The sequence below is a fragment of the Xenia sp. Carnegie-2017 genome, unplaced genomic scaffold (assembly GCF_021976095.1).
Source record: "Xenia sp. Carnegie-2017 unplaced genomic scaffold, XeniaSp_v1 HiC_scaffold_25, whole genome shotgun sequence".
In the NCBI taxonomy this organism is placed as follows: domain Eukaryota; kingdom Metazoa; phylum Cnidaria; class Anthozoa; order Malacalcyonacea; family Xeniidae; genus Xenia; species Xenia sp. Carnegie-2017.
In genome coordinates, this window is record NW_025813488.1 from 715,729 (window position 1) to 736,867 (window position 21,139).

General features: G+C 37.8%; 2 protein-coding genes across 2 annotated transcripts; one reads left to right on the top strand and one right to left on the bottom strand.

Annotated features, from left to right (window-relative positions):
• The first annotated feature begins 850 nt into the window (after positions 1-850).
• LOC124452674 (ubiquitin carboxyl-terminal hydrolase 10-like) lies at positions 851-2,846 on the top strand. The gene has a single exon (XM_047003261.1). It carries the CDS (start codon positions 970-972, stop codon positions 2,743-2,745), a length of 1,776 nt encoding a protein of 591 aa, XP_046859217.1. The 5' UTR covers positions 851-969; the 3' UTR covers positions 2,746-2,846.
• On the bottom strand, positions 2,831-20,860 carry LOC124452673. Its single transcript, XM_047003260.1, is given in 11 exon segments — positions 2,831-3,838; positions 5,453-5,638; positions 6,141-6,570; positions 6,632-7,093; positions 7,381-8,182; positions 8,184-8,193; positions 15,066-15,395; positions 15,494-15,679; positions 16,529-16,648; positions 17,206-18,186; positions 20,657-20,860. Coding segments are annotated over 11 exon segments (4,152 nt in total). The 5' UTR covers positions 20,718-20,860; the 3' UTR covers positions 2,831-3,254.
• Positions 20,861-21,139: the final 279 nt, after the last annotated feature.

Here is a 21,139-nt window from a genome sequence, read left to right on the forward strand (position 1 = left end):
TATTTTCAACAGGTCCGAAAGGCCCTTTACTGGACTTTGAATGATGAAATAACATTGACAGTGTAATTTCAAATGCGTTTCTCCAACCCAAACTCGAAATTATACGCCGTGTATTCATTTCTATACCCCCGAAAGTCAACAGTTAGCTCCGTGCCCCTTCCAACACACTAAGTAACTAGTGTTTGCCTTGTGCTGTGAGAAATTCGGCAAAGTTATTCTTCGTTTTGGTGGAAATTAATTTTCATTCGTTATTTTTTTGGTGAAGAAATCTAATAGCGGAACAAAGCAAAACTAAAAATCCGGCTTGTTTTGCCCCTGGGTCTGGGGAGTCGACTTTAAATGTTTTTAAGTATCAGCATATTTTACTATTGTTGCAGCCATCTCGGCATTTTTGTTAGTAAGAAAATACAATTGACCTGTATTACAGTAATGCGTAATAAAATGTGCCCGACATAAAAAGTTTCAATGGAGTGTCTAGTGTGTGTCTGTTGTCTAGGGCAGCAGTGTGGGAAAGTAAACACTTCCAGTAAGTAGAACGTCCGTTGTGTACATAAAGATTGATCATATGTAAATATTGTTTGGACAGAATTCAAATTAGTCAAAAACTCAAATAATGCAATCTTGAAGAATTGAAGGTAGTCTTGTCCCCCTGAACTGTGAATCCGATTTTGGAAATTTGCGTGCATTGGTGCGTACTTATCTCAAAATTGCTCACAAGTAAATGCTATTCGGGTATTGCTTCAACTTCAAGCTGGGTGGGTATTATTCGGTTCGGAAAACATGTGATTGGTGATTGTCTGCACACTATCCAGCTTTCTATACAGAGATCAGAGTTTCATACCCCAGAATGCCGTCCTTCATTCTCTCTACTCACTACACATGGGCGATAGTTACAAAGACGTGTTTCTACTTTTCTATCATGATTTAATAGTTTGTCGCACAAAGTTATGCATTATTTTTTGATAAATTATGGAAGGCAATCAATGCATAACTTTTGGGGATTTTACGGAGGATGAGAATTTAATTTACTTTTCTGACGAGGTTGTTAAGTCGAGTGGCATCGAATTTCCTCCGGATTTTCATGTGCCAAATTTTGCAAGAAAATCGAATGAAGTCAAGCAGAATGCGGGCGAAGACCTTACCAGCGAATTTAGTGATTTATGCGAGCGTAGCACTGATCATACGAGCTTAGAAACGAACGAGGTTATAGTCCTTGAAAATGAAATTTACAACGACGATGAGCGTCAAACTTTTGAAAGTAACAATGTGAAGGTAGAAGAATTTTCTAATGGCAATGGTTCAAACTTGAGCAATTTGAATACGAGTTATGAAAATGGTGGGGATAAAAGCAATTTGTTTGATAAAGAGAATTATGTGGTTACTGTGGGAACAAAAACTATGTTGACAACATCTACACGAACCGTCGAATCTCGTAATAAAACTGTAAAAAGCTCTTGGGCAGATCTTTTTAAAACAAAGTCGTCGAGTAAACAACAAGAACCCTTGCCTCTTCCCGTTCAAAATCATCAAAATAAGTTGTCTCCAGATCAAAACAGCGTCTCAAACGATCATACGGATCAACTGACTCAGTATTTTTCGGATGTTTTGCAAAGTATCTCGTTGAGTCACAAAGTACCCTTGCTGCAACCTCGAGGGTTGAAGAACAATGGTAACTGGTGTTATATCAATTCCACATTACAAGTTCTGTTATATTGTCCTTCATTTTATCATTTCATAATGAAATTCAAAGTTAAGACTGCTCGTGGTGTTAGTCAGACTCCTATTCTGGATGCCTTGGTCATGTTTGCCAGTGAGTTTTCTGAAGTTTCCGCCAATATCACCTCCAAGAAATTGCAGAATGGCAGCAGTAAAAATGAGGTAGTATTGGGCATGTCGTTTGAACCTGTTTATGTGTATAAACTTTTGCATACAGTGAAAACAACTATCTCACAACAAGGGAAGCAAGAAGATGCAGAGGAATTCCTCAGCTGTATCTTGAATGGTTTGCATGAAGAAATTGTGAAAATTCAAAATGATCAAAGGTCATTATCCGAAGAAGTTCCAGCTGCGTGGGAGCAAGTTTCAGGAGACTGGGAAGAAGTTGGGCCACGAAACAAGTCGACAGTGACATGTAAAGCTGCAATGTCTAAAACTCCTGTAGCAGCCATGTTTGGTGGATATTTGAGATCATCCTTAGTACAAGCTGGGATGAAAGAATCGGCTAGCATTCAACCATTCTTTACTATTCCATTAGATCTCCGTGGTGATTTGAATAAACTACAGCAGGCATTTGACAATTTCTTTCAAGTTGAGGAGGTTGAAGGCTTCCAGTGTGATAAAAGTAAAGCCGAAATTGAAGTGTCCAAGAGGTGGACATTGGATACATTGCCTGCTGTACTGGTCTTGCACCTCAAGCGCTTTATCGTGGGTAGAAATGGATGTGAGAAATTAGTGAAGAAAATAACTTATGAACAAACATTAGAGGTTTCATTGGAAAATCTTTCGAAAATCAACAAAGTTCGTAACAAGAATATGTTAACATATAAACTGTTTGCAGTCACTTACCATCATGGTAAGAATTTAAATGGGGGACATTATTCATCTGACATTTTGCATCCAGCTTTTGGCTGGTTGAGAGCTGATGATATGAATGTACGTCTCATACCTACAAAGTTTGTATTTAATCCACTGTCAAACCGAGACCCATACCTACTTTATTATTGCCGTGGAGACATTGCTGTCTAATTTAGTTGTTGTATTTTTGCTGTAATGAATTTCACAAAATGATGTATGAGGTTTTTGATTATTTTTTTGCTAGGAAATAAACATGTCCAGGTATGACTTAATTTATTGACTATTGTTTCAAAATTGGAATATTTACATATTGACCCATAGGAAGCCAAACCAGTGAACTGTAACTTAAACAAAACAATTGATTAGCTGGTGTGCCAGGAAACCCCCCTGGGCCACATTTTGTAGGAAATCTGTCCCCCCACCCTCGAGGGCCCCATTTCCTAAAACATAATTTAAATAGATAAATTAGTTTATTCAAATATTATCAAACCAGTCAGAAAAACTATCACATCCACCTATACTCTGCTACACAGGTTATGGGGAGGACAAATTTCCTACGTGATTTGCTTGCGAGGATCTATTCTTAGGGACATATTTCTTGTGACACCGGAACTGATTAAACTAGACGTAAATTATAAATATGTTTTTACAAGACCACGTGCACCAAGTCGACAATTTTCTCACAACTTCGAACTTAATTTACAAAAAATTCGAACTTTCTTGTTTATGAAATTATTTTCGGTGATATCAGTGTAAAAAGATCTATGTTTCCATTGAATGGCGGTGTTCCTTTCGAGGATATTGGCGAGTTTTGTGTGCTTGTACTTCGTCATGCGATCTTTTGTCGGCTCTAAGAAAGGGTTTTCAAACCAATAGCGATCGCCATCGCGAAGCAATTGGAATTGTTTGGAAATGATTTCGGCAAACGTTTCGCCAACACAACCTCCTGGAAGATGTGGCTCAGCTAACCCACCCATCCATAAATCAACATCGTCAATGTTAGAATATAGACTTTCTAATTTACTTTGTACATCTTCATCCGAAGTGATTTGCGTGAATGAGGTTCTAGGTTGCTGTCCTAATGCTTTACGGACTGTGTTGTAGTCAGACAATCCATGATCTCGACCTCTTTGGATGCCATACGTCATCAAGTCTAGACCTTGGGTGTTGGTGCCAAACAAAAAGTTCCTCACTGCGTCCACAAACAGCGTATCAACATTTTGAGCCTGCTGTCGTAACATGCCGCGAAGCAGTGGATCAATACCTAAAATTATAGGGAACATTGAATGTATTATCTGTAAAATATTTGTTTCTAATTGCCAAAATAAACGTCCCCTCTTACAAACGCCTCTCTTTTGCTCCCTCTCCAATAATCACTCTAGGCTCCTTACTACTACTTACTACTATTTCAGTTGTTGTTATTACCCTCTGTTAGCTGCAGATTTTTTCATCATTTTTTCTTCAATAGACTGCGGCGTTTATGAGAATAGATCCTTTACTTATCAAACATTTTGTTGCAATTTTCTCCTTTGCGCGTTAGCTAAAAGCAGTTATGCGTCTGCCGATTCGTTTTGGGACTATATACTATCCTACTGTACGCGCAGCCGACACACAATTCTCAATTTTACTTAGTATCAAATAACAATTATCTGTTACCTATTTACACAAGTTCCGACACACTCCCCCTTTGAGCCTTTAGGGTCAAACAAAACTTTTGTTCGCCAACATGCATCCACAGCTGCCGCCCTTCTGCTTTTTAAAGTTTTGAAGAAGATGATGAAGAAGAAGAGGAACTTAACACTTTAAAAGATGGTCTCAATTTCAGCATAGAATCTCCAAAACTCCACTCCTCAGACATTCTGGCAACATTCGAACGAATCCACTATACATTACGAAATAAACTCTCCAAGCAAGAAGACTACTCAACCTTAAAAACGGAACTTGGACATTTGGCACACACATAAGTATCATCCTACCGCCCAACACCTAAAGATCTAAAGAAACAGAACATTCTACACAACATTCGAAACAATAATGATATCATTGCCCTTAAACCTGACAAGGGCAATGTATTGTCATTTTGGACCGTCAGGTATACATTAATTCTTGCCACACCATCATTAACAAACATGTAAATTCAAGCCACTTCCTCACGACCCTAAGATTTTCCGCGAAGCAAAGCTACAACGACTACTACGTAAATTAAGGACGAAAAACTCCATTAGCGAAAGATTCTTTCAAGAAATGTTTCCCTGAGGTTCGCAACCAGATCGATTATATGGTCTACCTAAACTCTATAAACTAAATAATCTTAATGACGTACCTCCCATAAGACCCATATAGTATCTTCAATTAATTCATATAACTAGATACCTCAATTCACTACTCCAACCCCTCATAACTAACTACCATTCTGCTAAAGATTCTTTCGCCTTGGTCGATGATTTTTTATCCTTTAACAAGAACTCTCCACATGACTCAACTTTCTCTGAAAATCAAAGAAGCTCTTCACATCAATAAAACTAATCCTGATCTAAATGTTCCCATTCACCATTACAACACTATCTTTACTTTAAAATAGGTCTAATTTCATTTATCGCCATTTCTTATGTAAATACCTATATATTTTTGTTTTAAGCTTCCTTTAAATAGATCACACTCCCATTCAATATAGAATAATTTATTCGTATCTTCCTATACCGTACCATATTTCGTAACACTATCATTCGCACTGAAGATGGCATTTTGTTAATGTCGAAACATGTTTGCTTTTAAAAAAATAGTTGTTTTTATTACATATTTTTTAAATTTGTTGCTACTCAAAAATTTTATTTATCGCTGTCTGTTAATATATAGACGCTGGCGTAATACAACCCACCTGTCTCATGAAGGACACGACCTGGATTAAAATATGCATCTCGAAGATCAAGATTGCCTTCATCTTTTAAGATATTCCAGTTTTCATTTAATCGTAACATTGTATTACCAACTTGGCTGTGACCGTAGCGGAATGCAGCTGTTGCAAATTCGTTAAAAACACCAACTTCAAGGCTTTCGTTGTACCCTAAAGGCAATAATTATGTGCAGTGTTCTGTCAGATAATGATGTCTACGATGACAAACTATTACGAGATTGATGCCTTCACGAGCAACATCGTACAAAAGTCGGCTGTGCGTACTATGTCATGAAACGTTGAAATTTTAGTGGTTATTTTATTTTCCCAACAACAATCTTTTTACTAAAAATCTTTTTGAATGCGGCATTTATTTGAAGATTGTCAACATGGTAGCAACATTTCTGTATTTAAAACCTTAATACGATGGATTATGGTCGCTTTCTTGTTCAAATATTTTAATCAATAAAATCGATTGTTTCTACAATGTTTTGACCATTTCATTAGCTTGGCAGTGGCGTAGCTAACTACTCGATAATTGTGGAGCACGTTTGTGCATGTTTTTCCTTTGAAATCAATTTGTTTTGTAGTTATTAAGCATTCATATATGCATATGCTTTTCCTCCCCTTCCATGTCCCCAATTTACGAGTTTGCTACGCTCTTAAGTTTTACCGTTGTATAATGGTATTTGCTTGAATCTTTCTTCTCCAACGACTGTTGGTAAAAACTCGTACCAGACCACGGCTTGCCATTTTGCGCGTGTTATGGATCTTGCGTGTTGAAACAATGTTTCGTCATCGTAATCCCTTAAAGCTTGTTGCGTTTTGAGTTCATCGCAGATTCGGTTGTGTTCACGTGCCCAGATCGTGTGAAGACATATGAGACCTGGCTGAACATTCACTCGAGGGTCACCTGAAAGTAGTAGCTTCTCACGTGGTCCACCGAGCAAGTTGAGGTTCGGTAACCGCTTTGTATTAAAAGGCAAATTCTCCTGCGATTCAGTTAGAAGTTTTCCATCAATACCTGAACGCAAGACGGAAGCACGATCGTCGTCCGAGCCATATATGACCGAAAGATCGATGAAGGAAGACACTTTGTTGACCTGCAAAATACGATAGGTTCAAGAAATCATTCCAGCGTAAAAAAGAGAGGTGATAATTTACCTGTTCACGTGCTACGCCGACATGTTTACCAGCGTTTGCTGCATGTGCAGAACGCCGAAATCTCATGTTTTCCGTTCCCGTGGAATAAGGGTCAAACCAGGGATCGCCTTTTGGAATCTTTATTGCAAAGTTTTCAGTTGGTAGAGAGTTTGCGTACGGCGTTGAGAAATCAATGTCGTGCGCCAGGAGCTGACCGAAGTGAATGTGTATATGATTCAAATTAGATGGACTGTAGACATCGGCCTTCTGATTTCCTAGAATGTTCGATATATTTCTTGGATTTGGACGATGTTGTCCAGCTGGTGTTTCATACCGATCTCCGTAACCTGGTGCAGCTAGCCGTAATAGAGGAGTGAGAGCTCTCCCAAGATTGGGATTTCTTTGATTGTTTGCCAATCCACTAAAAGTCGCCCAGGTGTTAAAATCCTTCGTTAGCTCGTTGTGATTATTCGATTTTTTCACCTGAAGTAAAACGATTTTTTGTTTTTATAGGTACGAATTTTTTGGTGAATTCTAAAGGTAAATGTTTCAATCACGCCTGTTTGGCATAATTCTGTCACTTTCTGTCGAATACCACAAATGATCGATGGTTAGTGGTGGATCATATTCATATATTCGTAATCACAACCGATTTCAATCAAAAAAAATAAAGTAGAACATGCATATGTGAACAATTCCTCCCCCCATTCTTCAACCTTCTGCGTTCTCTGATTGTTAGTCATTCTCTAAACTATAAGTGTGTTTCTTACCTCAATTTTGACTTCACCCACCGATGATGTTATCCCATCACTAACTACGTATGAAAAACTGTCGAAACCCTTGTAACCGGAAGCTGGATAATATGTCACGTGGTTATGATGAATCGTCACGTTACCATGCCTTGGATACTCTTCAATGGACGTCACCTGTATCTTGCGACATTCTGATTGCTCGGGATATGAATTCATCTGCAAGGTGTTATGTTTTCCCTTGATGTCGCGAACGTTCAGAGTGCTTCGTCGTGGAACATTTTCAATAACTCGTGTATTATTTGTGACAGGCCAGTAAACGCGCACAGTGAATTTTTTTACTGTTTCGTGTGCCAGACCAAAATGAGCCGTGCTTTCGCCTTGACCAGAAAACGCAGATGAACTGCGAATTTCGCGGAAAAGTTCTCGACCAAATTTCGGGGATAGGAGGTAGACCCATGCTCCGATACTAACTCGGTTGTTTTCGGCTTCAAACGCATTTACTCGTATCCAGTCTCTCGTGTGTCCTCCGTCGTTGCGATAGAACACTGGCTTTTCGCAGTTGGAGACAATGTATACGTCTTGATCTCCATCGTTGTCGTAATCGAACACGAAAAGTCCCCTGCCATCACGTCTGTCTGTGATACCCACCTTTTCACCCACTGAAGAGAAAGTTGAGTTTGCTGAGTCAGCATGGTTTTCGTACAACAAAGATGGAGTGTGGTGTAAGAAATCAAAGTCTGTGCTTTCGCTGTCATCAAAACCATTTGTATGAATGAGATCAAGATCTCCGTCATTATCGTAGTCAAGGAACGCTGCTCCCCGCCCATCCACCTGGTATGGAAAAAAATTATTACGACTTTAAGGATTTCAAGAATTCTCGTTTAACGATTACGTTTTACGATATGATGTTACGAGTGTCTTCATTGATAAAGACCTGCGATGTGTACAAAAACATAGATGACCTCATGCAAGTTTTTATTTGTTTTGTTTTTCTTTAAAAAAGGCGGCCGTGGAGCTGTATTTATAAATGACTTCAAAATTCTTTTGCATAGGGTGATATTTGTCGAAACAGGAAACTAAGATTGAATCGCTAGTTTCAAGCGACTAAGTTTTTAGTTAGTTTGAGGCTAAATGAGTTAGGACAAATGTAGCTTAGTTTCTTCGTCAAATCTAAAGCTGGATAACACGATATAAACACTACTCGGAATGAAAGTTTCCACCCAAGATAAATTGCTAAGTATTCTATCTACATCAATCAGTTCCAGATTATTAAACACAGCTTTAATTAGATTTATGATATCTTCCTAACACCATGTCAATATTAGACTCACTTGTCCTTGTAATAATAGGCTACTTCACAAACTTAGTATTTTATCATGCAACCTAGAAATTGTTTTTCCTACGAACTTTTTTTGTTGATTTGAGCTCTCATAGGGTCATTAAGTAAATGTAGCTTGGTTGGCAAAGTTGCAACGTTGGGCAACTCTTTCGATTTGCAGCATTCCAAGATGGCTGCACACAGCCATCTTCAATATCAAACTTGCAAATAAAATATGGTCCAAAAGATAATTTTTAATTGTTTTTAATAATTTAATTTCATTTTTCACGTTACTTAAGCAGACATGTTTTAAAAAAACAATTTAATTGTATTTCATGCACCATCAAAAATATGTAGCTAAATGTCTCTCATTTATGGCAACAATGTATGTAAAATAAAAGCAACAAACAAGTAACTGCCTTCCAGCGTTGTCAAATGCATAGAAGTAGAATGTATTAGCAATTAGAGAATTTTTTGGATAACCAGAGAATTGAATAAAATGAGCAAACTGCAATGCGTTTAGTGTGTCAGCAGCTGTATCATTTTACAGTTGATACAGTGTAGTTTTTGACAATGTTTTTTCTGGAGTATCTGCTAACTGTATATTAATTTTAGACCTTCGTCTTTGAATAAGGGTCTTATTGTCATTAACCTGTCAAGTTGTTTATAACAACAAGGTAGTTAAGTGCCATTTAATAAAGCTAATTTTTCATTGGTAAAAGTTAATTTGCTGTAGTTTTAAAAAACTGTACACAGTTGTTATATCATATTTCTCGTGTTGGGTAACCGGTAACATGGCCGATAGAGCGGTCGTTGATGGTCAATCCATTTTACCAACCTGCAATAAATCTAGACCTATGAAAACAATTAAACTGGAAGCCATCAAAAATGGTGCTCGATATGCAATAAAGCGACGGATGATGAAACCCAAACTAAGATGCAAGCTATTTTAGATTCAACTGAAGACGTGGAAGTTCACGAACACTGTCACTGCAGCTTCATCTCAAAAGATCACATTAGAAGGCAAGTGGAGGAGAAAAGAAAATCCCATTTAACATATCACAAGTAAGTGCCGGTTGCAGGAGTAAGAAGATCACAAGTAATGACATTTTACTTCAGGGAACAATTTCTGTTTTGTGGTAATGCTTGTAAACGTAACCACGACCCAAAGCATCCTGATAGGTGGGATAGAGTTGTACAATGTGAAAGAGCTGATTGAAGAGACATCACACCTTTGAAGACAGTTGTTTTGCAATACTTTGATGATCGTAATGATGTGTGTAGCAGGGAAGTCGCATTGCGTTGTAACGGTGTTCATGATTTTGCAGCTGTTGAAGCCCAGTACCATGTTCCCTGCTACGATGAATTCACGAAAGCTCCTGCTACAGCTAACCAATCTCCCTTGCTAGAAGAACCAATGCATTTGCTAGTTGACGAGATGCACGGTAATCATCAGCTGCGCACCTGGACTTATATTAAACTGCGTGAAAAGTATGTAATGTATGGTGGTCACTTAACACAAAAGCAAATGTTCACGAAGCTAGTTGCATATTTAGGTCATGATGCAATAATTCTATCGATTAAAGGTTATGCGTCCATCATTGGATTTCGCGATTATGTCAGCAAAATTGTGAAGGTTTCTGTAGTGGATAATGTGGGCGAAGACGGTGAAGATATCCTTGATCTCCTTATCAAACTGGAGAACCCTTTTTCATAGCTCTATATGGTCAGATACGTGGCACATCTATGGAGTCTGCTTGTTTTAACGTTTTCGCCAAAAAACAAGAAAAGTCTTTAAGTTATGTTATGTTTCTCCGCGTGGTCTTGAAATTTCCGGGTTGGCGTCCGGCGGGAAATAACCGTGCTTCATGGGCAGAGGGAGCTCTTCAGCCTTGGTCGGCAGTCCTTCTAGTGATGGTGGCACGATAAAACATTCTTGATAGCCGTAGCGTAGCACCAAGTATTCAGCTATGACAAGATTATGAACTACACCAAACTGAGTATTCACAACGACGTGAACGGGGCTGGAACTTCTGGTGAAGGTCCCACGTCCGGCAGGTGTCCCATTGGTCAGCAGGGTGGGCCCGGTCGTCATAATGCTACTGCAGAAAACCACAGGGAAACGCAATGTAAGTTAGTATCTTGTGGAAAACGTACCATTATCAGCACTTTCAACACTAGAACATTGAATCCTCCATCTCGTCTTAGTGAACTTGTAAGAAGTGCAAAGGAAAAGAACATAGATATTATTGTTATTCGAGAACATCGATTCTTCCACCCTGACACAAACATTGAGTATCAGAAAATAGAAGACTATCATGTTGTTACAGCATCATCTTGGAAGAACTCTGTCAACTCATCTGTTGGAGGCAGCTATGGAAAATGTATTGCTCATAGAGAAGAAATCTCCCAGGATTATTATTGCTGACTTTAAAGGCAACCCAACCACAACAGTGATATCTTGCTATAGTCCCCACAACAGTAGCAGTAAAGAGGAACTGAATGATTTTTACAGCACTTTGCGCTCTTCCTTGGAGCAAGTTCCTGCTCACAACTTTCTCTTAGTCGCAGAGGACTTCAACGCTAAACTTTGAGCAGATGATGCCAAATTTACCTTTCACTTAGAAACCAATCGCAACGGAGAGCATCTGGTAGAAGAATTTAGTCTCTTCGCAGCTAGCACTAGATTTATTAAAAATAAGAACCATTTATGGACCTTCGAGTATCCAAATGGCAGCAGAGCCCAACTAGTCTTTATTATGGTCCGTAAAAAGTGGCGTAACAGTGTCAAAGACTGCAGAGCATATTCATCTTTCTCCTCTGTTGGATCTGATCATAGAATCGTCTCTGCCTCCATCAAACTTAGTTTAAGAGTTTCGAAGAAAACAACTGCAGATCCAATGAAGTCAATTGACTGGAAGTCAGTTCAGAGGGACAAGGACTTATCAACTCAGTACACTGTAAACGTGTTTAACAGATTCCAAGAACTCACTCAGTCTAGCGCAGAAGTTTCATTAGATGCAACCAACATTGACCTGATCTATGGAAATCTGATTAAGGAAAATGAGGAGGTTGCACTATCTACACTCCCCAAAAAGCACAAGTCACAAAAGAAACCAGTAAGTTTAGACTCAAAAGTTGTTGATGCTCGTGAGAACCTCAAGCAAATCACATCAATCTATCACTGCAACCCTTCTCAGAGTAACAAAAAGAAGATTGCAGAAGCCAAGAAGTCCCTCGACGTAGCTTATCTAGAGATAGAAGAAACTTACATCAAAGGAGAAATAGCCAAAATCTCTCATCTTCATATCAATCAACAACACTCTGCAGCCTGGAAGACCATAAACCAACTAGCGGGAAAAGGCTCACAACCCCCACCTTCAGTCAAGGGTGGCAGCCGAGAACAACGACTTGCTAACTGGCACTCTCATTTTAAACGCCTCCTGGGCAGTCCCGCAAGTCTTCCAGATAATATGTCACTTCCGAAAGTTCGAGTCAGTCAAACCTTAAATATATCAACAGGCCCTTTTACAAGTGCAGAGTTGAAATATGTCTTTAAGAAACCAATGAAAAATACTCTCGGACCAGACAAGATACCTGCTATCCTCTGGAAAGACCCAATCTTTCATCAATTACTTCTTGATCTCTGCAATTATGCAAAGACCAGCCATATTTCACCAACCATCTGGTTAAGATCACAAATCATTCCCATACCCAAAAAAGGTAATTTGACGTTGCCAACTAACTATCGCGGTATCTCCTTGCTTCCTATAGCTGCAAAAGCTATAATAAGCTTCTTTTGAACCGAATCCGCTCTGAAGTTGAACCTATTCTGCGCAAAAATCAAAATGGCTTCCGCCCAGGCCGATCCACTCTTGGGTAAATTCTCACATTGCGTAGAATAATTGAGGAAATCACTTTTTGCAATAAAACTGCAGCTCTCATCTTTGTAGACTTCAGTAAAGCCTTTGACTCAGTTAACCGCGATACCATGTTTGAAATTTTTGAACTCTATGGCATACCAGGAGAAATCATCGATGCTATCAAAGTATTGTATACTAACTCACAAGCAACTGTCCTGACCCCAGATGGTGAAACAGATCCTTTTGATATCCTGGCTGGCATTCTCCAAGGTGACACATTGGCACCATTCCTTTTTATAAGTGTGATAGACTACATCATGCGTGTATCAGTAGATTCTATCAATGAAAAGGGCCTGAAGTATCAGCCTAGAAAAAGCTCACGCTATCCTGCACTCTACATCACTGATGCAGATTTTGCTGATGACATTGCATTGTTGTCTGACAATCTCCAAGGTGCCCAATCTCTCCTTTCTTCTCTTGAGTCAGCAGCCAACTGTGCAGGTCTTCATCTCAATGAAACCAAGACTGAATTTATGCCAGTTAACATCCGCAACAATCAGGAGATCAAAACACTGTCAGAAAATATTCTGAAATGTGTTGAAGACTACAAGTATCTAGGATCACACATAAAGAACTCAGAGAAAGACTTAAACATCAGAAAAGGTATTCCATGGACTGCCTGCAACAAATTGGATAAGATCTGGAAATCCAACCTTGATCGGAAATTTAAAATCCAAATTTTTCGAGTTCTTGTTGAGCCCATCTTATTGTACGGTTCTGAGACTTGGACTCTTTCAGCCAAACAACAGCAGCGTTTAGATGGATGTTATACACGTCTCTTAAGAAGAGTCCACAATCTCTCTTGGCAAAACCACCCAACTTTAGAAACAATATATGGAGACCTACCAAGAGTATCAAACTTAGTTTGTAAGAGACGTGTTCAGTTCGCAGGCCATTGTGCACGTGCAACTGATGAAATAGTGTCATAATTTGTACTTTGGAGACACCCATCATCTGAGAATAGATCACGCAAGTTAACCTTTCCAGATAGGATAAGACGAGACACAACAATTCCTAAGGAAAATCTGTTAGCAGCTATGAAAGATAGAGAATACTGGAAAGATGTGGTGAGTTAAATCTCGGCTGAGGCCGCAAGATGATGATGATGATGAAAGTTATGTCCCTACCTCCAACATTTGCCAACCTGCTACAACACTTATTACGTGCTCACATACAAGTCATGCTATGGAAAGCTGTAGACCAAAAAGCCGCTCCGATTGAATCAGAAGACATCACAAACTTTGGGTGGGACATTAAAGATGATATTCCAGCTCCTCTCATCGCTCAAGGACACCCAGCGCCTCCTGTGTTGATTAACGTCATTTAATATCAGTGCAAGGTAAAGGACAAAAAATGTCGCTCGAAGACTTTTAGCTGCAACAAACAACTTATTGCAAATGTTCTGGAGAATTTGGCTGTGGCAATCCGTACACACATGTCCGCATACCTGAATATGATGTTGATAAGGAGAACAACGATAAAGTGCATATATTGAACGACGACGAAGAGAATGAAAGTGACGATGATAGTTACGATCGCATTGACTCAGACAATGAATTGGCATGAAACCATAAAACCTAAATCAATAGTGTTGGCTAAAATTCAATAAAACTTTACTTATGTAAAAAAACGTCATCATGAATTAAAGTTAACTAGTTATATAAAAATATATCTGCCTTAGTAACGTGAAGAAAGAAGTCTAAGTAATGAAAACAAGTAAAAAATATCTCTTGGACCATACTTTATTTGCAAGTTTGATTTTCAAGATGGCTGCTGGCAGCCATCTTGGAATGTTGCAAATTACAAGAGTTGCCCAAAGTTGCTACGTTGGCAACCAAACTTCATTTATTTATTGATCATATGGTACTTCAGATCTGCCAAAAAGTTCATAAGAAAACTTTTTCAAGGTTCGCAAAAGTTCAAATGGACTAAAAGAACTCATATTCTCTTTAATTCAAAAAATGCCAAATTAAAAAACCAGCTTTAAAAAGTAGTGTAATTCCAACCTATTCCCAGGGTATTTTTCCTGAGGTTTTTCCGTACGGTCAATTTTCACAAAGTGACTTTTCTAATGATAGCTTGCTGTGTAAGCTAAATGACAACCCCAAGAAAAGACCCTGGGAATAAGTTTGGTATAATTCCACTAAATCATTTTTGTTAGTTTTGTATCAAGTTATTGTTGACTTATAATTTCCGTTTCATTCTCAACGCATGAGTAACCTGAATTCTTCACTTGGCGTTTGGCAAATTATCATGCGTTTAGCCAGTGCCATACTGCCATGTTTAGTTATCTTAGATTCATTCATCTAGCACTTAAAATAAGTTATCCAGTGGGAAACTTTCTTTTCGTGTGGTGGCTATATTTCAGTTCAACTGTAAATGATTGTTCCTTTGCGACAGTAAACTACTTTCAATGAAAAGTGATAGCTAAACGTACGTTGTTTACGTTCTGAAATTCATACCTGGTCGAACTCCAGTTTGGTCCGTTTCGTCCGAAAACCTACGATGTCCTTGGTTCCTATACATTCGATTTCCCGTGTATCCAAAAATCATCCCTCCACCTGGGCCATAAGCTTCGAAATATGGTTTGCGATATTTCTCACTAATGTAGATACTGGTGACGAACCAATCTTGAAGACCATCGTTATCGAAATCAGCGATTGTTGAACCCATACCGTTCTCTTCTAAACCAACCCCAGCTTTTTTTGTGCTATCGACAAATTTCCCTTCAGCTGTACCCCAGTACAAACGGCTTGTAAAGAAATCTCCACTTATAACTAAATCAAGATTTCCTAAAAGGAATATAATCGCTTTGTTGATGCTGTCAAATTTATGCAACATGTAAGAATCGATCGCAGATAAAGAATTTAACAAACAACATTAATCTCACCATCGGAATCAATATCAGTAAACATCGCAGAGAGACTGTAAGGTCCTGGCATCACGTCTTTAAATAATCCAATATTTTTGATTTTATATGGTGTCATGTTCGTCAAACCTGCTACCTCGTCTGCTCTAGTGCGAGGCTCTGGCTTAGAATCTAATCCAGCCTCCACCGTCACATCCTTGAAATAACCTGAAGTGATATAATTAGGTCTGAAAATAATAATGTTGACAATATCTGTTATCAATATAGGTATATCTATTAATCTATTGTTATTAATAAGATCACTTCAATATAATGCGCGTGCTGGTTGCTCTATTGCTGAGTTTGCATTAGCTTGCGCAAATGAGGGACACCGATCTGAGCTCAGGAAATATAGAATCAAATTAAAGAGAAATGAAAATCAATCAATTGTACATGCTGTAGGAAAATCAGAAAATTTCCTTTGAATTTACCTGTTTCGCATCATTTTTATTTTATAAAAGAAATAAAAGATGTTTTTCGTGTTTGCAAAAAGTTATGCATACCTCGGAGACATATGTTTAAACTCTTAAGTAGGTCGGCTTTCGGTCTTGGGTTTGAACTCATCTGCTCTCGAGTTATCTCAAAGATCTTTTCGGTTTCGATAAACCTGTGCAAGCGCGAAAAACATCTTTTACTTTTTAACTATCGGCTTGAAACATTCTGACCACAGCTTTCAACTTTCAAATTTTCAAGCAAATGCGCACGCTCTAACCATTGTTTCTTTAAAACGCGCTAAAGGATGCTTGTTATAAAAAATTTCCATTTGGTCGTATAGTGCTTCATTTACTGCATTCATTGCATTCAAGTTTAAATGTGTATTCATAAGATTACGCACTAAAATCTTGTTTTGTGAAATCATGGAAAAATCCTGTAACTCTATACATGACAACTAGAGCGTAACTCGTACTTTTGAATCGTACTTTTCACACTTGTAGGATCCCCATCTTCTTTAATTAGTTGGAAAAATGACGAGTGCCCCCGTTCGTTATAAACTTTAAATTGATGTTGTATAATCACCTGGTTTCCCTTCGGCCCCCAAGTTTTTGAAGAGCTTCGCCTGCGAATGACTTCCGTTTTTATAATCATAGCTTTGATCCAAATGTGGTAACCATTCCGTCGAGTAAAAGTCCAACCAGCCTAAAAATATGCAAGCATATTGCTGTTTTTCTGCTGTTAGTAGAAGACAGTCAGCGGCAGAAACCTTGGTAAAATGGTGCAACAGCTTTCCTATACCACCCCACCCACCCCCCCATACACGCATATTTCGTAAAATCAGCGTTCTGTCAGAAATTGTAAGATATGTTGGAAATGTAAAAACCTCTGAATTTACAGAATTTCGGGAAATAAATTCTTGGTCATTTGCAATTCCACTGCTTAATCTGCGTATAATTCTAATTATCTTTAATCTTTTTTCTTGTTTGAGTTTGATGTCGTCATTAGTACCTTGCGGCAGTCTCCATTTATTCCAATTTTTAGTAGATCGAGGTTTGGAAAAAAAGTAAAACAATATATGAAATTTAGAAGAAGATTGAGGAATTTTGGAGATTTGCTAAAGAATTCTTAAACATTGCATGTAAAATGTCTGACACTTTCAAAAAAATGCAGGAAATTTGCAAAGCTTCACCCCATTCCCTCTACCTCGCACTTGTAAATATCCACCACTGATGGTGATGGGATTTTGCAAATTTTCATACCGTCTTTATTGTAGTCGCCTACAGCAATTGTCATTGTTGATGTTTTGTAAGGTGGAATTGTTGGTTTTCCCGCTAGGCCACGTTCAACAGCTTCTTCCGTGAAATGCCCCATTCCATCGTTAGCATAAAAATAGAATCTCTCTTCGGCAATAGTACCAATATAGAGATCTACATCACCATCATTGTCGATATCAGCCCACGTGACGCTCGATGATCGATGATTCATTGTTTGTGTAAGGTTTGCTTCCTTTGTTACTAACATGAATGAACCGTTTCCCAAATTTCGCCACAATTGATCATTACCATCAACTCTTGCGTAATATACATCCAAGAGCCCGTCGTTATCATAATCAGCGGTTGCCCCAGCCCCTGCGCTCTGCTCTGGAAGACAAAAAGAGCCTTTTATCCAAGATTCAAGTGTCGGGTCGAAATGATCAAAAATGCAGTCCGGACTTGACGGTACTGCTGATTGCACTTCATTCATTCCCAACTCCTCGGCAATATCTTTAAATTTTATTTCAATGTCTCCGTCAACACGTGTGTTGTCTTTGTTCACACATATCGCTGGGTCATCTACGTATTCGTCGTTTTTTAATACTGGTATGTGAATATATTCGTCCCACTGTTTCATGGAAACTTCATCTAGTCGTGCCACGATTTTATCCGTTTTGGGTTCTATTATTATCCACATTTCGTATTCCTCGTTTGAAATAGTTGAGAAATTTTTATGAAGAAGAAAATATGAAAAGCTGTCCTCTCCGTTGTAATTTGGTTTTGGTTGATATGAGGGTGTAAGGCTGCAGTGTTTGTCTGTGTGGTATTCGTCAGGAAAACATATTAACGATCCATAACTTGGAGGCTTGCTGATTAAAATATAAAAAGCTGGCTTGTTATGGAAATCTAGTAAGTTGAGATCGACCTGACTGTCTTCTTCCATAAAGGTTTTGAGCTTTTTTGTGCATTGCTTGGCAGAGGATAATTCTATAAAAAAGCGAAAGGGACTATTAAACGAGGTTAGTGAAACTTAACATAACTTAAAATCTTTAATTAAACTGTAAGGTTCATTCATGTACATAAAGTTGGTCCTATCTGGTGGAATATTATTTACAATTATAAAAGACCTGTTATTTAAACATGCTATACAGTTATTTACATTGTAACTGCTAAAAATTACTGAAAATTCACAAACTCCAACCTTGCGAATATTTGTCTACAGATCTCCAAAATGTTTGAAAAAATTCTTTTAAGGGCTTTCATTTTTTAGATACATTTCGTCAACAGACTCTAATCTTGTGCTGCAGCAACTTATAACGTGGTTTGCCATTGTGAGGTATTAGTGTTAGGTGTGTTTATTGGCTGTGTAAGTAGAAATTTATAGTCGATTACAGGATTACAGGGTGTATAAAAAAAAACTGAACAGTTATGTAGGAAAACGTTGTTGAAGTCACCAGCGTGTAAGATTAGCTGAAACTTTTTGTGGAAATTAAAATAATTGATAAAAGTTTGAAAAAAATGTCTATAAGAAGAGAAAATGCAAGATAATCCGTTATTTGGATGCTTAGCGTTCGTGTACGGTTTCGCCACATTTCCTGAAACTTTGTACGTTTGAACAACATGTCATACTTTAACCCTACGTGCTCCAAGTCGTCGATTATTTTATAGCTCTGTCATTTTTGTGTAAAAGCTATTTCAAAAGTGCTCCTCCGTAACATAATTCTCATTCTAAAAATAGTTATTATGTAAGAAGTAAAAATAATTTACTCTCTGGTGAACCATTCGAAGTCCAATTGCTGATTTCACTAAAAGTTTGAAGATCTGGTGCGCTGATCACTTTAGTGATTTTTTTACTAAGTGTTCAGTTTTTTATGTATACACCCTGTATAGAAATGCTGAAATCGTAGGGCGCAGTTTTAGCAAAATCAACGTAATACGTTACGTCATATCAGCATGGTGTCATACAGTTCTACACTTGATTTATGAAGAATTTTTGATCATTAGATAGATCGACCCCTCTTTGAAATATGGGAATGTGGCGATGTTGGGAAAGAACAGAGCCAAACCAACTTTATAGATTGCACCAGATGAAGCACTTGTTCCGCCGACGCCAACGTTTCTACTTAAATATTTTAAAATAATTAAATACCGGAAAACATTATGTCGAATTGCGGTCGTTTAATCTCCAAAATAGTATGATCACAAATATCCAACAGCTTTGTTCTTTGCTGATTTCTTTCATTCGACTGACAATATCAAACATTAAATGTGGTTGAAATACGTTGACCATAATTCTAGCAATTAAATGCTGTTTTTCCTAAATTTTATTCCTAGGAAGTCGAGGTACTTGACAACTTTGAATTGCTTATTACTGCCACTTAATTATACAAGCTTTTGTTCCTTGAAAAATTTTTAATTTAAAAGATTAAGGATGTTTTGATAAGGTGAGCACATTCCGAAAAATACATAAAATGTTTAAAGCTTTATTGCAAATATTTCTCGCGGGTTTTCGTCTTCCTTTTACACCTAGATGTAGACCGTTTTAGCGTGTCGGTGTCAAATATTAATTTTTTTCAGTTTGGCTCGAGAATTAGCTCTTAGCGCAATATTGTACAGCTGCAATAAAAAGTAGAGAAGACTGTAAGAAACTACCTTAAGTACTTGTTCCACGAGCAAATGATGTGAACTCAATGAAAAGCAAAAACGTCATAAGGAACAAAACAGAGACTAGGTAATGAACTGAGACGAAGAATTAGAGACTTGAGAGGTTGAACATATTATGGTAAATAGAAAAAAATGGTTTGAAAAACAGACAGCAATGTCCTAGAATAAGAGCTTTTAGAAAACAAGGAAAATATAATATGATACAAAGCAAAGACTTAAAGACTTGTCAAATTCATCAAACAGACAATATATTAGAGAATAAACATTTGAGAAAACCCATAAGAATATTAAGAAGTTAGAAATCGTGCAATCAGTCGTCAGTATAATACGCGAACGTTAAACTTTAGGCAATCTATTCATGATCTTGAAATGAATAAATGACGAGTTTTTTAAATGTCTTCATGGCAACCTGCGGTAGTGTATGTATTGAAGAAAATGAACGGAAATAGTCTAGGAGCAATTGCTTCCAAATTTTTTATGCGACGAATTCCAAAAATACCAAAGTCAAATATGTTTATTGATAAACATAATTTTTTCCAATTAAGCTCGTTTAAGAGTATATGAATTGTTGGTAGCTAATACTTAATTTTGACCTGGTGTTTTAGTTGTCTCCATGTGTCTGCATATTTTGCACAAATCATATTACCCAAATCGTTTTACGCAAAGAACGTTTGATAACTTTAAATAGAGTCAATGAGTGGGGTATTTCATATTGTACTGGAGAAGATCATGAACAACTACACGTCTTCATCTACTCAACGCATCAATTTAAACGTCAATCGGGTTCACTTACCTATAAAAACGAAAGTTAAAAATGCGATTAAGGCAGTTGGAAGGATTCTTGATTGTGTCATCTGGATGCGAGTCGAATCAACAATTCGTCTTTACTTTACGATGTTGTGTCTTCGTTGGAGCCGCTGTTGTTTTAAGATGCTGTCTGGATGGCTTCACGCTGATAACTAAGATATTTTTTGAGCACTCCACCTACTTTAGTGAACAATTATACAGTCATTACCAAACTCACTACGCCACTGTTGCTTCTTAGTATAATTTAATGGCCTGTAATTATCACATCCATGGAAACCTTTCAATTCAACTATGCGTAGGAATAGCACTTGATTCGCCACTTTACGCCTGTTGCCGCAACAAAAGAGAATCTTTACAATTTCGACCTTCTAGATATGTCGTACATACAGTTATTATGTAAATATGGGAACATTCTCGGCTCAAAAACCTCTTTGGTGTTGTCATTAGTTGTACCGTTCGATTTTCTCTA